This window comes from Sinohyriopsis cumingii, chromosome 14 (assembly GCF_028554795.1).
Source record: "Sinohyriopsis cumingii isolate HCF-2022 chromosome 14, ASM2855479v2, whole genome shotgun sequence".
NCBI classification, from domain to species: Eukaryota; Metazoa; Mollusca; class Bivalvia; order Unionida; family Unionidae; genus Sinohyriopsis; species Sinohyriopsis cumingii.
The window spans coordinates 123,824,841-123,840,823 of NC_142974.1; the positions used below are offsets into that span (position 1 = coordinate 123,824,841).

Genomic DNA, 15,983 nt, shown 5'->3' on the forward strand with positions numbered 1-15,983 from the left:
TCATCTTGACATAACTCTTGGATTTTGTTTTCTTCATTTCACATGATGATGATAACTGTATCTCTCACGTTACATACTCAGTCTGACATGTCCTATAAAGCGATTGCAACAGAAAAGATTAATACACTTCCTATGGCATCAGATACAGAATAAAACCCGAGAATGATTTAATATGAAGCTGTCAGGTAAAGAATATTCAAGCACATATAAATACCCCTTTATATCTATATATATGATTAGTGTAGTCTGTAGTGATTATTAAGAAGCATATCTTCTGTGGTTGGCGCACTCTTGAAGTGCTAGGAACACAGCTTACATTTCAAGATTGCTCATGAGAATCGAAGATGCAACTTAACCACAGGCCCTGCAGGACTACTCTTGTTGGAATCTGTTGCGACCCTCAGTCTGAGACATTCATGTAAGGGACACAGGTTCTGAAGCATGACTTGGAGCTTCAGTCAGAAACCTGTCTCAAAGTTTCCGCCAATTCAGATGGGGTCAAAACCTGATTCCTAGGGAGACGGAAGCAGACAGGTTATCGTTTTCATGTCTCCAGTTCGCACGAAGCAAGAACGGAAGGGGCCACATTTGAAGCTTTGCCAGGTAAACCAAGTCCACTGCCACATTCTAAAGCAAAGAGACAGAGCTGAGCAGGCATATAAATCTTCATACCTAATCATGTTCAAGGAGGCAGTATCAGTATGATTATGTTGGGACTTTCCAGTCTGCATTTGTGATAACAAGATTTACAATATAGCAGACATGTAGGCCATGCATGATACTCAGGTCTGTACCATTTTTACTTAGGACAAACTAGACAAATAATAAGTGTTTTGATGAAAATATAATGTTTAGGTGATGATTCATTCTGGAAGAATTGCAACATACAAGATTGTGAATAACGCCATAGTGGCTGCTATAATGGATATCCTTGTGATACAATGTTTATTTAGAACCAGACATACATCATACGACATGTTTTGGTGAAAATCCCAGGTTGATAGGACATTCTATTCACGTTAAGCAGTACCAACAATATTTCCAATGTGTGTGCCATATTGGCCCTCCAATCTGCAAACATTGCATTCGGATTAATTATCATCATAAACGTTTAGCGAAAACGCCATGTTGATTATAACATTCCATTCAGGATTATTATCAATAATAATAAGACTGTAAAACTGGCAGTTATAATGGGTGTCCTATAAACACTATTTTCATTTGAAATCAACCAGACTGTTCTACAAATGCGTAAACAGTTTCATGGTACTCTTCCTTGTAATTTTAGTGTGGTAGTGTTAACTTAAGCTAAGAGATGGACAGACAATGGAAAATGGTCATCACATGAGCTCTTCTTGCTTATCACCACTACAGCTACTAAAAAAGCAAACAATAACACTTTTTAACACTTTTAACAATGAGGGCAGACCTCTCTATCCAGGCAAGACTTTCTCAGGCGGGCAATTGGCATGTATAACGTACGTTACACACTGTTTCAGGAAGGTTAACTGTAAAATTAATTATCAAAATGAAAACATACAGTTCAATTGTTCAGATGTATTATTGGATGGAGCAAAAGCAAACAGTATGTTCCTCTTAAATGAACATTTAAATCACAGTCACCTCCAGTTCCATAATAATAATTGTTGCCTTGGCTACGTCAACCTTAATCAAGTCCAGTACGTTAACAGACCTGCTAACATTGACGAGTCCGTCTCAGTAAAGCGTTTGATTTTTCCAAAGGTTTGACCAGTTTGCAGTTATTGTGTAAAAATATATTATAAACTGCCATTGTAAAACTGGAAAAAGTAAAAAAAAGTTCAGTATTTGATGCATGCAATATATTTATAGAGAGACAGATAGAAGATAAACATTATGTTCAACTGAAAAGTTTGTAAAGTATGCGTAGACCTATTTGCTACTAGTACAGTTGCACAAAAACTATTTCTAAACCCTATATAGCTCAACTTGTTGTTAATATCTCTCATCCTGACGTAATTCTTGGAAAGTTTTTTTTCCATTGCACATGATGATGGCAATCATCTCCAGCCACGAGACGTACTCAGATTCGTATGCGATGTCCAATAAACTTAATTTCCTTCCAGCTTTTATTCATAAGAATCTGAATTTTCCTTTGCATTCTTCTGTGTTTATCATTAACACTTTTTAAGAAGCTTATTTTCCCTTGCGTCTTACACATGCGTCACTTGCTGGACACAAATTTTAAAAAGATTACATAGTCAAATGTTTGATCATGCAGACATTTCACATGAACAATTAAGTAAAGTTCAAAACATCTGAGGTGCTGCTTTAAAGTTAATCAAGTCCAGTATGGTACTATTGTCCACTTGGGAACTTAAACATTGGTCATATCCACTCAGTGGCTTCTTAAAGATCTATCAGCTTGACATTATCAGTAGTTTGTTCCTTTTTACGCTTTACATGTCAAGGACAATCATATCTTCTGCCATTAAATCAACATCATTAAATGTAATTATTGACTTTCCTTGTGTGTTGATAGTTTGGACTCTTTAATTTGGAGTCTTTGGAGGCTTTTCTTCTCTTTTGACTTCAATGTGTTTTCATCGTTTAGACAATATTCAAGAAAATTCCATAAGCAACAGTTTTTATCATGCTGGCATGATCAGTCAAAACAGTGGCAGACCAAATTATCAGAGATATTCTTGTAAATTTTGACTGCTTCCCTGACCAAATCCACTGAATCGAATAATAAAACCCAGATCCAAATCAAACCTGAACAAGTAAATGCCAAATTTGACTCCAATGATCTTAGCTTTGTGCTATGTGATACTATTCCAGTCTGTAGTGTTTGTGTCATGGTTAATTTGTAAGGGCTGGCAGGTCTGAAATACTTTGAAACACCGCTGACATTAATGGCTTCATTAGTACCTGTGAAATTTTATCCACATGTGTTCCCACCAATATTACAGGGGGAATGCTGGCGTTAGGGAATGGTGCACAGGAATGTATGGAGTTCATCCAAACCTCAATCAATTCTGAAAATAAATAATAAACAAGAATGTTATTGTGTAGAAACCATTTGTCTTCATTTGCACAGTGCCATAGACCTTTTACTGACTGCTAAATCAAGAGACGTATGTCACCACCAAAGTGCCAGGGAGCCACACAATTCATGTCAGTTATGTTAAGAAAAACTAATTTTTAAACATTCCTAACCCCAAAGTGCAAGCATTGTTGAAACATGTAAAATAGAATTTGGTATTTTGTTGAAACCAATGTTATTATTTCAGTGATATTTACATTTGACCTTTCTACTTGAACTAATTACGGTCTTCCCACTCCAAGTTCAAACTATCCATGACATCTAGTAACCACATATGAGTGACCTTGAACATTAATCTCTCAAGCCAAAAATCGGCAGAATTCTTTATTACCCCCCCCCCCCCCAGTGCGATGCATTGATAAAATCTGGTTGCAGTATATAACAAACAACTTGAGTAATAGTATGGAAACTATTTTTCATCTTTCGATAATGTGACCTTGCCTTCTTTCAGTCAATGTGATGTTGAACTTTGAGCTAGACATCAATTGAAATCTTACCCCATTTTCAAGACATCAGCAAAGTTTGATAACTACTGCTAGTAGAGAACCCAAGTTAATCTTTAAAATACAACTGATAACAGAAATATTGCCAGACAGACAGACGACATATCAAAATACACCCCACCTTATGGCAGGCATATTAAAAGCTGGTTTCGTTTTTTTAGTTGCACAACATGTTGAAATTTATAGTGATGACTAGCACTGGGGCATCATTCCGCAGAAATGCAGCATCATGTGTCACCTAGTTCCATTGTCCTGACACAGGGCCGACCTGTTCTGACACTAATCTCTTAATGCTAAGCACGTAAAGAGGCAGCTGTAAGTACTAATTTTATAAGTCTTTGGTGTGACTTGGTTGGTGTTCAATCCCGCGACCTCCCACATCCAAGGCGGATACTGTAACCTCTAGGCCACCGGAGCAATACATTCATAAGGACGCACCATGATATTTGCACATCATTATTCCCTCACTATGAAAATAACACTCATAATTCATTTGCCCTTCTTTCGTCTTTGGTAATAAAGCTGTGCTAACTTCGTATAATTGTATAAAGTAAACTAAGACTATGGAGTCTATTATTTTGGAAGATAAATGGTAAATCATAACTCACCATGAACTTTGCACTTCATTATCCCATCACTATCAAAATAACACTCATCAGCTACAAGATCAGTAAGCTGTTCACTGACATCTGAAACCAAGATGTATATGGCTCGTCCTGTAAGGAATGTCTGGTGTGTTGTGTAAAAGGCCAACTGGCCAGCAAAGTCCCACATTGTCAGTGGTGAAGTTTTGCCTTTATCTTGTTTTAACTTATAAGCATTTTCTTGTAACAATTTTATCATGGCCATAGTGTTTGTCTGAGGCTGAGAAAGTTTCTTCTCAACTGAATCTAAGTGCTGGTGAGCAGTAGATGACATATCTTGGCCAAATTCTTGCTTAGGAGAACGGCGGTATAGTACTTCTGTTTCATCATCTTCAGCAACTTCACGAGTCACTTCATAGCTCTTAACAGACCTTTCTCCTTGGGAAGGAATCATCACCTGTTCCTCATTTATGACCTTGTTTTTCATAGACGGCTGCTCATTCAGAACTCTGGCAAGGCGCTGTAGTTGATAATCCTGCTCTGAATCTGAAAATAAAACGAACGACAAAATACAATCGAATTTGCATAGGCAATGTACCAAGCAATGCAATTTAAATTTAAAACGAATTAAAAGCATGTACACAATTTTGCCATCTCTTCTACATACGCACTCTCTACCTCTGCTTTGTGAGCATGTGTAACAGTTTTTGACCAACAAAAAAAAACACTTGTCAAGTAAGATGTTTCTTGAATTCAGCCAAGTCAAATTCAGGTAAGCGATAGAAATAATGTATTCTTGTAGAAAAATAAATATTTTACAAGATCCATTACAAAAGTGGAAACAATTATCATGACAACAATAGTAAGCAGGAAGATTTCCAAGTGTTTTTTTATACAATTGGAGGACAAATTATTACCGTAGTAGTGGAGAACTGTTCAGTAAATTTAGTATTCTCCTCGAATACTTACCCACTAACATTAACATTAGGAATAAAAGCCCTAATACATCCCGAATCCAACCCTACCCAAATAATTGTTGGTTTTCTGTTTTTATTATTATTATTATTATTATTATTACAGAAGTACAATTCTAACGTTTTCACTCATATAGCAGGTGTCGGCAACCTATGACAGGTTGTACATTTGTACAGGTTGTACAGGTTGTACATTTGTATTGTATGTACAAAAACGATACCTAAATTAATATGATTAATGTGACTTAGCTTGCAATTAAATGGACCTAACACCGCAGTTCTAAAAGGTTGCCGATCCCTGTTATATTGCATCAACATAAATTATACCATTAGTATCTCAAAACGTCAACACAAACATGTTCATGCTGCTTATTTCCAGACGAAGAGCTAGATGTCCTACAGAAAATTAAGTAGATTCATTGCTTATAATGTCTGGCTTTATTTACTAATATGTACTCTATTACAACATTATATTGTCATCTTTTTCAATAAAATATTGTTGTTTCCTTAGTTGTAAGATATCACTGATGTTCCTAAATAAATTATTATGTTTCTTCCATTCTTCTACTGGCATCATGCCAACAAGAAGAACGTTACCTGCATAACATATTGCAGTAGGGGCTCCGGGTGGCACTCGCCTTAGCCAATCATGACATCTGTCCACATGGTTTATTTGCATTCAAAATAAATCATAAATAAACTCTAAACACAAAAACATGATGTTAAGTTTAACATGTTGGATTAACATTGCACAAAAATATAAACAGGCCAAAATGACACCTCTTCTTACATTTTGGTGGGTATTCAGTTAAGATAATCCAGGATAATTATTCAATTTGTCACTATCTTTGTACCTGACCATTAGGGCTACTGGTGTGCAAACTTTGATGCAGGTTCCATATTTGCACTAAGATAATCACGTGATCATCCAGAGATGATGAAGTCTCCTGGTTGTGTTTATATCATAGTCATTGCAACTTCCTGCTAAAATAGTTGCACATACTACATTTTAAGTTACACAAATTCTTGTAAACTTTGGATATACCCTTCTTCAAAACAGCATAACATTACCCAGCAATGACATGAGCCTCTATGCTTGCAGTTAGTGAATTGACTATTCCAGTAACCATCAAACAGACTGAGCATGGCTTCAGCACACGAAACCAAGCAATAATTTCCATCTGACGTCATCTGAATTACAAGAGTGGCAGTGTTAATGTTATTTGTCATAGAAACTCCTGACATTGCTAAATGTCCATTTCAGTGGGCATGCAATTACATATTACATTTGCATAGGTTCACGCTAACCCTAAACTTAGCGACTATCAGACTTGAAAATGTTGATATTGTAGCATTTGAACACTTTTATTCATGACAAACCACGAAAAATAATTTTATATAATGCATGAAAAGAGACCTTTAACTTGCTTTATAAGTGGACCACGGTGTTATTGTGTGGATTAATTTGCTGACTACCAATGACGATACTGAAATGGAATTACACTACTACCAATGTGGTCATATGACATAGATTAACAACGTAGCACCTCGATTGGCTTACTTCATATTATTTACAACATAAATGTCTCTACTGAATGACTCCTGAATGAATCAAGCTGAATGACATTGGCTGGTTAGTCTTAGTACCAGTCAAATGTGGCTTTGTACTAACTTCCCAATATTGCCTGTATGAGGTACCAGTCATTTGTGGCCTTGTACTGACTTCCCATTATTGCCTGAATTAGATACCAGTCAAATGTGGCCTAGTACCGACTTTCCATTATTGCCTCAATGAGCTATCAGTCAAATGAGGCCATGTACTAACTTCCCATTCTTGTCAGTATGAGGTATCAGTCAAATGTAGCTTTGTACTGACTTCCCATTCTTGTCCGTATGAGGTAACAGTCAACTGTGACATTGTACTGGCTTCCCATTATTTCCTGTATGAGGTATCAGTCAACAGTGACCTTGTACTGACATCCCATTCTTGTTAGTATGAGGTAACAGTCAACTGTGACCTTGTACTGACTTCCCATTCTTGCATGTATAAGGTACCAGTCAAATGTGGCATTGTACTGACTTCCCACTATTGATTCATTGAGATATCAGTCAAATTAGACTTTGTACTAACTTCCCATTCCTGTCAGTATGTGGTATCAGTCAAATGGGGCATTGTACTGATTTCTCATTATTGTCACAATGAGGTACGAGTCAATTGTGGCTTTGTACTGGATTTCCAGTATTGTATGTATGAGAAACCAGTCAAATGTGGCCTTTAGCTGACTTCCCATTCTTGTCAGCATGAGGTACCAGTCACATGTGGCTTGTACTGACTTTCCATTATTATTAGTATGATATATCAGTCCAATGTGACCTTGAACTGAGGTCCCTTTCTTGCCAGTATGAAATATCAGTCAAAGGTAGCCTTGTATTGACTTCTCACTATTGCCTCAATGAGGTATCAGTCAAACAAGGCCTTGTACTGACTTCCCATTCTTTTCAATAAGATGTATCAGTCAAATGTGACCTTCTACTGACTTCCCATTCTTTTGCTATATGAGGTGTCAGTCAAATGTGGCTTTGTACTGACTTCCCATCTTTACTGTATGAGTTATCATTCAAATGTGGCTTTTGTACTGACTTCACATTCTTACATGTATGATTTATCAGTAAATTGTGGCTTTGTACTGACTTCCCATTCTTACATGTATGATTTATCAGTAAAATGTGGCTTTGTACTGACTTCCCATTCTTGCCTGTATGTGGCATCATTCAAATGTGGCTTTGTACTGACTTCCCATTCTTGCCTGTATGTGGCATCATTCAAATGTGGCTTTGTACTGACTTCCCATTCTTGCCTGTATGTGGCATCATTCAAATGTGGCTTTTGTACTGACTTCCCATTCTTGCCTGTATGTGGCATCATTCAAATGTGGCTTTGTACTGACTTCCCATTCTTACATGTATGATTTATCAGTAAAATGTGGCTTTGTACTGACTTCACATTCTTACATGTATGATTTATCAGTAAAATGTGGCTTTGTACTGACTTCCCATTCTTGCCTGTATGTGGCATCATTCAAATGTGGTTTTGTACTGACTTCCCATTCTTGCCTGTATGTGGCATCATTCAAATGTGGCTTTGTACTGACTTCACATTCTTGCCTGTATGTGGCATCATTCAAATGTGGCTTTGTACTGACTTCACATTCTTACCTGTATGATGTATGTCAGCTGTGGCTTTGTACTGACTTCTCATTCTTGTCAGTATGAGGTATCAGTAAAATGTAGCTCTGTACTGACTTCCCATCCTTGTCGGTATAATGTGTTATAGTAAATTTGAAATAAGTGTTTAATCTGATTGAAAGTCTAAGTTTCTCACGTGATAACTCACATGAGAAATTAGAACTCTGGCTTATTTTCAAACATGGTTATATGTAATGGAAAAGAATATTTTCTAAGTTCTACTTTCTCATGTGAGAATTTAGATTCTCACGTCAGCAAAATATGCACATGTGAAAATGAGATTAGGTTTTCCTTGGCTGACAAGACCTAACAAACTGCACGCGTGAGCTTGCAAAATCTACCCAATTTGCATACATTTCTAACAAGGTTCTCATGTGCAGCTTATAAGCAGCTCATGTGAATTGGTGAGAGTTTTCTGTACGGATTGCCTATTTGTGAACCAGTCAAAAATGTGGCTTTGTATCCATGCCGGTATGAAGTACATGACCTTGTATTGACTTCCCATCCTTGTCGGTATGAGGTACCAGTCAAACAGCCTTGTACTGATTTCCCATCCTTGTCGGTATAATGTACAAGTCAAACGTAACCTTATAATTACTTCCTTTCTTTGCCGACATGAGGTACCAGTTATTGCACAACCCTTAGATAGAAACTCCATAAATGAAGAGAGACCTATTAATTTTCTAGCTTTTCTTTTATGTCTTTCCAGGAAAGAAAAGGAACAAGCTTTATATTCAAATTTTACTTGCTCAAACAATATGTACACAAAAGGTGTTGGGTTATTCCGTCATTTATATTTGAAATTTTGTATGCAACAATAACAAATAGTTTGCAAATGGAATGCAGTATATGATACATTAACTTTGAGTACCTTTTGGACTGTCAGTATCATTTAGTTCAAGTAGTAGTTGATCCAGTATATAAAATGACTTTTTCAATACATTAATTTCTGATTTTGGAAGTATTAAACATATTTTTGAAGTACATAGAGGCATCAATACTGGCCTGGAGAATATAATTCAGTTAAAAAGGTTTTCAATTATTAAGGGCTTTACAAACTAAAACACGTCTATAATACGAAATTCTTTTGTCAAAATGAAGCCAAATTAAAGAATTATCCAAGCCATCAGATGATGTCTTTGTATCATCATCAGGTATCATTCACAATGAATACTTCTGAAGTTTAATGATATGACTAATATTAGTTTGTGAGCAACAATAGGCCATAATTAGTCAGATGGAAGTTGAATAGCAGTTTCCTGTTGGTAGTTATTTATTCAGTCTTTGCAAATAACATATTACTTGAAATAACAGTGGAATCTGGGAAATGCCATTTTTAAATCGGATAAACATGAAATAAAGCGTTTGCATTGTTTGGTCCTCCTCTTTTTGCAGTATGTAATTTAAATAAACTGGAAGTGATTTTGATCTTTATAAAGTGACAATCATGTGATATTTCACCCAAATAGAATGATACCTGATTTTGTCAAATCGGACAGTTTCTGGTTAATCCAGACTTTATGTCATGTCTTCAAAGACTCTTGTATCTTTAAGCAAGTTACTTTTCTAACAAAAATAACAGTGAAGCCATTTAATAATTAGTATATATATTGACATCTATACACCTAAAGATCTAAAGCTAAACTGCAGTAGAAAGCAAACATAAGCACTATTTAAAACGCCCAATTTCATTCTAGGACATCTGTTCTGATAGAAATGAATACATATTTGTGCATGGTTCTGTCTTTAAGAGATGACACTAGAAAGTGTCTTCTTTTTTTTTGTGGGGGGGGGAACGTACATCAAGTATGTTTTATATTCAATCAAATATTGATAAACATCAGTTAAAGACTGAAGCACAAAGTGTCATAACAAATAACCGTTTACCTTAACAAAATCTAAAATAATTATATATATATATATATATATATATATATATATATATATATATATATATATATATATATATATATATATATATATATATATATATCTTTCTTATATAATTCAAAATTAAACGTAGCCTTTTTATGTTCTTTCTTCCTTCCAATTACCTTCATTTGATGTTGTCTACTATATAATTTTGACTATAATCATCGTCATTATCATCACCTAAAATTCTGACAAATTAAAAGATATGTTCTGTTCATCTTGATGGAGGCTGAGGGGGTGGGAGCAGGTGAAGAAAATGAAATAAACCTAACTATGGAAATACAGATCTGTATAACACACACATGGGCTAATATATTTCCTACACTTCTTAGAAAGGCTAAATTGTTGTACAAAGTATATAGAAAACCATTCCTGACTATCTAAGCAATTTTTTCCACCAATTAGATGCTGATGGTACTCAAAATCTAAGGTCCATAAAAAATAAAAATTACATTATACCAAGTCCTAAGAAGTAATTGTTTAAAAACAAAATTGTCAATATACTGGTTCACTGGTATGGAACTACATTCCCAGTGACATAAGGCAGGCTCATAGCATTTCGTCTTTTCATAATCAATCTCTCAAATATATAAAATCTTTAGACAGTTTGAACAGTTCAAGCAAAATAAATACTGCCTGCTTTTCTGTAAATGTGCGTCATTTTCACAGTTTAATTTTTCAACGCAGGCTGATATTTTATCTATGTTTATGTTTTCACAGATGCCTGTGCAGTTATAATATATATATATATATATATATATATATATATATATATATATATATATATATATATATATATATATATATATATATATATATACAAAATATACAAATTATAACTGCACCGTTTCATTTCCAAATTATAAATTCAATCACAACATTCATCTTGACATGGCTTGATTTTTAAATCAGAATTAAATAGTGGAAATTAAGGAATAAACATTTGACTTGTGGTTAATTAAAAGACAATATATTCTTAAAAGTAAATTTATAACACTTGATGTAAACTACCGCTGATTGTCTGCACACAACAAATTATCGATACTATTCATGCACTCATTCCAGTCACAACAGCCAGCCATATAATGAGGCCTCTTGTGGCTGTTGAACGTCCAGCATACACATAAGCAGATAGCTAGGCATTTTCGATAGCTAGCGATACTACCAAAATATGACTCACTATAGTTAATCTGTTATTTAACCAGTCCCGCAATGCTGCTAATCAAGGAATAGCGGTCGCACTCTGAAGCAGCTGAACGCTGACATACAAATATGAGCATTGATATTGGCATGCCAGCTCCAGCAACTTTATCCTTGGGTACCCCAGCTGCTGATCTGCCTCTTCGCGCGACTCGAAGCATTTTGCTTGCATCCATCCAGCCACGTGGGCAACTTAGTAGTAGTTTTCTATTTTTTTAGAATCGATTAGATTATTAATATTGACTCTGCGATTGTACACAATTAAATATACTATCAAGCATATGCATAATGTTGAACTAGAAACACTCAAGTGTAGTCTGGAATTACTTTAAAAGTAAATGCAATCGGCGAGTCCAAAGCAAATTGCACACTTTGCAAAGCATGCTTTTCCTGAGATGAAATGATTCTAAAAACTATACGACATCAAATTGTGTCCAGCACTTGCGCTGCAAGCACATCGACGAACAAGGCCTGTTTCTGGCACAAGAAAAAGAAAAGGATGCTGCGCAGTTAACCTCAGTGCTTTCAGCAACCACTCGTACTTTGAATATTGACGCAATGATGGACCGGAAGCAGCCATTTGCATTTGACGACCCAAGAGCTATTAGTTGGAACAGAGCTATTGCAGAGTTCAAGGCAGTATATGTGCAACCATTTTCCGTTGTGGAAGACGTTGGATTTCGACGTCTGATGGCCAACGCAGAACCACGCTATAAAATGCCAAGTCGGAAGTACTTTTCCACATCTATTATAACTGACATGCATAAGGCGATAAAAAGCAAGGTGCGTGATTTAGTTTCTGCCTAATCTGACCTTAGTTTGACTTCTGATGCATGGTCAGACCCGTCCATCGGCTTAGCCTTGTTGAGTCTTACGGCACACTGGCTGACGGAAGACTTTAGCGGAAACAGGTGATTTTATCAGCAACTCCTCTCGATGAATCACACGCAGGAGAATAATTTGCGGGCAAACTGGACTAATTATGCGAGGAATACAACATTCCCAAAACTCATATCCATGTTCTTCTGCGTGACGGAGATGCAAACATGGTTAAAGCAATGCGTCTGGCTGAAATTTACAGCATCAGCTGTTTTGGTCACGTGCTGCAGCTCGTTGTCAGTGATGGCATTCTGTCAGAGATGTTTTGACGATCTCGCGATCATTAGTCAGCAAGTCCCGGCAGTACATCCTGGCACAACAGCAGCTCAAACAGCAGCATGAATCATTTGGTGTTGCTCATCAGAAACTTGTCCAGAATGTCCAGATACGATGGAATTCTTCATACAATATGTTTTTTTCGTTATATGAACAAGAACAAGACTTCAGGGCTTACGCTACTCTCTGTGACCTGCCTAGCCTAACAGCCCAACGACGGGTCTTAATTAACAATAGTGTGGACACGTTAGGCCCATCCGTGGACATTACCAAGGAAGTAAGTGATAAACATCTGTATCCGTCATTCTTCCTATGCTGAAAAAGCTCTGAATGTTGCTGGCTTGAGAGCATGAGGCAAACAAGGTATTCAGACAATCCGCTGTGATATGATGACGTCACTGAGCGCATGCTTTGCTGACGTTTAACTAGCAGCAAGAAGCTTGTCTTGGCCACCATCTTCGATCCATGATTCAAACATCGCCTATTCAGCGAATAATTACTTGTGACCAGTTTCATAATTGCGTTAGCTGACAGGCAGGAGGAACACTTGACCAAAAAAAGAAAAAGTGAAACTGAAACAAACGCCACTGGATCATCAACATCGTGTCTCTGGGTTTTGTTTTCTGTTAAATGTGACGAACCTGTCCGTACTGTCAACGAAACAACCCACTTAAATTACGCCGTTGACGCGATGCTTGAAATGTCTATTTCCAGCCCTCTGTTGCCACGAGAAGAAGACATACACGGCTGATGGAATGCAGGTTTCAGTTCCCTTACTTGTCCAAATTAGTTAGACGCTATTTGTCTGCACCAGATTCAAGCGAGCAGCCGTTTAGTGGCGCAGGCCAGATTTCTTCGGGTCATCGTGGATCGTTACTTGGCGAGAAGGGAGAAATGTTACTGTTGCTAAAATACAACCTACCTCAACTAGGCTTTCATTATTAGCTGTAGTCAGTGACGCCTAACTTTAGTCTTAAAGCATGCGTATTATTAATTTTAATTATTATTGGGCTATCGTTATTAACATTTCTAGCCATTCATTGAAGTCTAGTAATGGCGACCTACATCATTGAACGTAAGTTAAAAGACTAGCTTAATATATTTTCATTAATTTATATCTTGAATTAGCAAACCATCAGTTTTATCAGTAATAGTTTTAAAGTTTTTAAAGTTTTATGTTTGTGCGATCATTGTTTTCTATAAATAACAATGTACTGCTTATCCGGTATCTGTTTGTTTTTGCAAAGACGTTCAGATTCACGTGCCGCACGAACAACCTTATAACAGACACAGCAAAATACCAGCTTGCATTACACTAATAGGTTTATGTTTCTGAACCAGTCATTGTTATAAAGCAAATAATAATGAAATAATCGGTCTAATAATCGGTATCGTCAATTTTAATGTGATGTGATTTTGATTTTTAACGTAGCTTTAAAATAAATTTCAGTCGTATCGCTAAGATGTCTGCAATGTGGCAGTTTATAGTGATGTCTAGCATTGGGGTAATTTTAATAAGCGGCTATACGCGGTATCGGTATACTGGAAAAAATGACATCCGTAAAATATATATATATCTATATATATTTATTATACATTACAGATAGAAGGTCCCAAGGTAGATTAGTTTTGTTAACTAATTAGGTTACCTTTTCAAAATAAAGTCTTTATTACTATTTCTATTATTATTATTATCATTATTATTATTATTATTATTATTATTAGTAGTAGTAGTAGTAGTAGTAGTAGTAGTAGAAGTAGTATTACAAACATCACCTGTTATCAAAAATAAGGAGTAGCTGTTTTCAAGCCTTTGGCATACTTGATTTCAAAAAACAATTAGCTATACCTAACCATATCAGTCTGCACACTACCGCTATATCATTGCGCTAAACATGTTGTCATGCTGTCTACTTCGGTATTGTTCAAAATAGAGCTACATATTGTTACGTATAAGTACAACATACAAGAAAGACTAGCTAAAAGCCGGACTGTGCAGTATAAAACCAGACAAATGGCCACCAGAATGTTACCCACAGTATATTTTAAATTTGTATATACTAATTTCTGTCGTTTATTAGTCTTAAGAACATTCATTCCTCTTTAGAATGTTCTTTTATGCTGAATTATATATATATATATATATATATATATATATATATATATATATATATATATATATATATATATATGTTTGTTTTAATTCCATGTCTGTGAATATTCTTTATGCTGCATAGAGATCGTGCATTTTCTTAAATACTAGACTTGACATTCTCAGTTCAATTCAGCTCAGTATAAACTGCCTAATCCAACAGGTCATAAACATAATTACAGAACTGCCATAAGAAGCTAAAAGGTGAAGGTCATTGTGAGTGTTGCCATCACTGACTTGACATTGTCAGCTCCATAACTGCTTAATCCAACAAATATATTTCCAGAATTTTTGTCAGAAACTGGAATATCTAAGTCATTATAAGCATTGATCACACTGACTTGATATGCTGACTTCAATTCAACTCCATACTTGCTTAATGTACCATTTCATAAACATAATAACATACACATAACATTACATAATTGTTTTAATTAATAGCTTGTGCACATCGTTGTTTTATCTTTACAGATCTGACACACTCAGTTCAGTTCCACTTTATATCAATTCATTTCCAATGTTATACAAATGCATTCAAATATTATTAATGTCCATATTAATTGAATTCAAAACAAGGGCATGTATGAAGTCATAGCTGAAGTGTAAACTTAAATAAGAAGTTCTTGGTTATTTTGCATTCAACAAATTAAAATTGATTCCAATTATTTTCTTTCTTATTAAACTTTATTGAAAAACATCCAAACATAACAAGCCTTCCAAAATTACACATTGTTACAAATGGTAATTTCATAATGATTAGTCAAACTTCGCAAGTTCCGTTTTCTTTTAAACACCGATCACTTCTAAACAAACATTATGTGATTGCAAACTACAAGCTAGATTTACTTACCTCAGAAACTGAAGTGCTTTACAATGTGAAAAACTATTTACCTTCAAAAATAAAGACTTGACAACGGAAGTGCTCCAATAAGCATCATCAATTTTACACTTTGCAAAACCACATACTAACATACTTATTTTAGAAATATTTGTGCCAAGTTAAAAATTACTTCCAAGAGATATATTAGATTGACTTCAGCAAGTCATAAAAATTAACACAGTAATGGGACCACATATATTATCAAAATTCTTTTTTGAAAGCTGTGACCTGAGAATTAATATGTATAGAGATAATATCCAAAATTGGATAGT

At 35.5% G+C, this 15,983-nt stretch overlaps 1 protein-coding gene across 1 annotated transcript in view; it reads right to left on the reverse strand.

Annotated features, from left to right (window-relative positions):
- LOC149784759 (uncharacterized) overlaps positions 1 to 15,983 on the reverse strand; it is an 89,240-nt gene that overhangs the window by 69,493 nt on the left and 3,764 nt on the right. Inside the window, exons 2-3 of the mRNA XM_089933045.1 lie at positions 4,197 to 4,718; positions 2,911 to 3,017 (exon numbers count right to left, since the gene is read on the reverse strand). Coding sequence (XP_089789171.1) covers positions 2,911 to 3,017; positions 4,197 to 4,718 — 629 coding nt within the window. The remainder of the gene's footprint in view (positions 1 to 2,910; positions 3,018 to 4,196; positions 4,719 to 15,983) is intronic.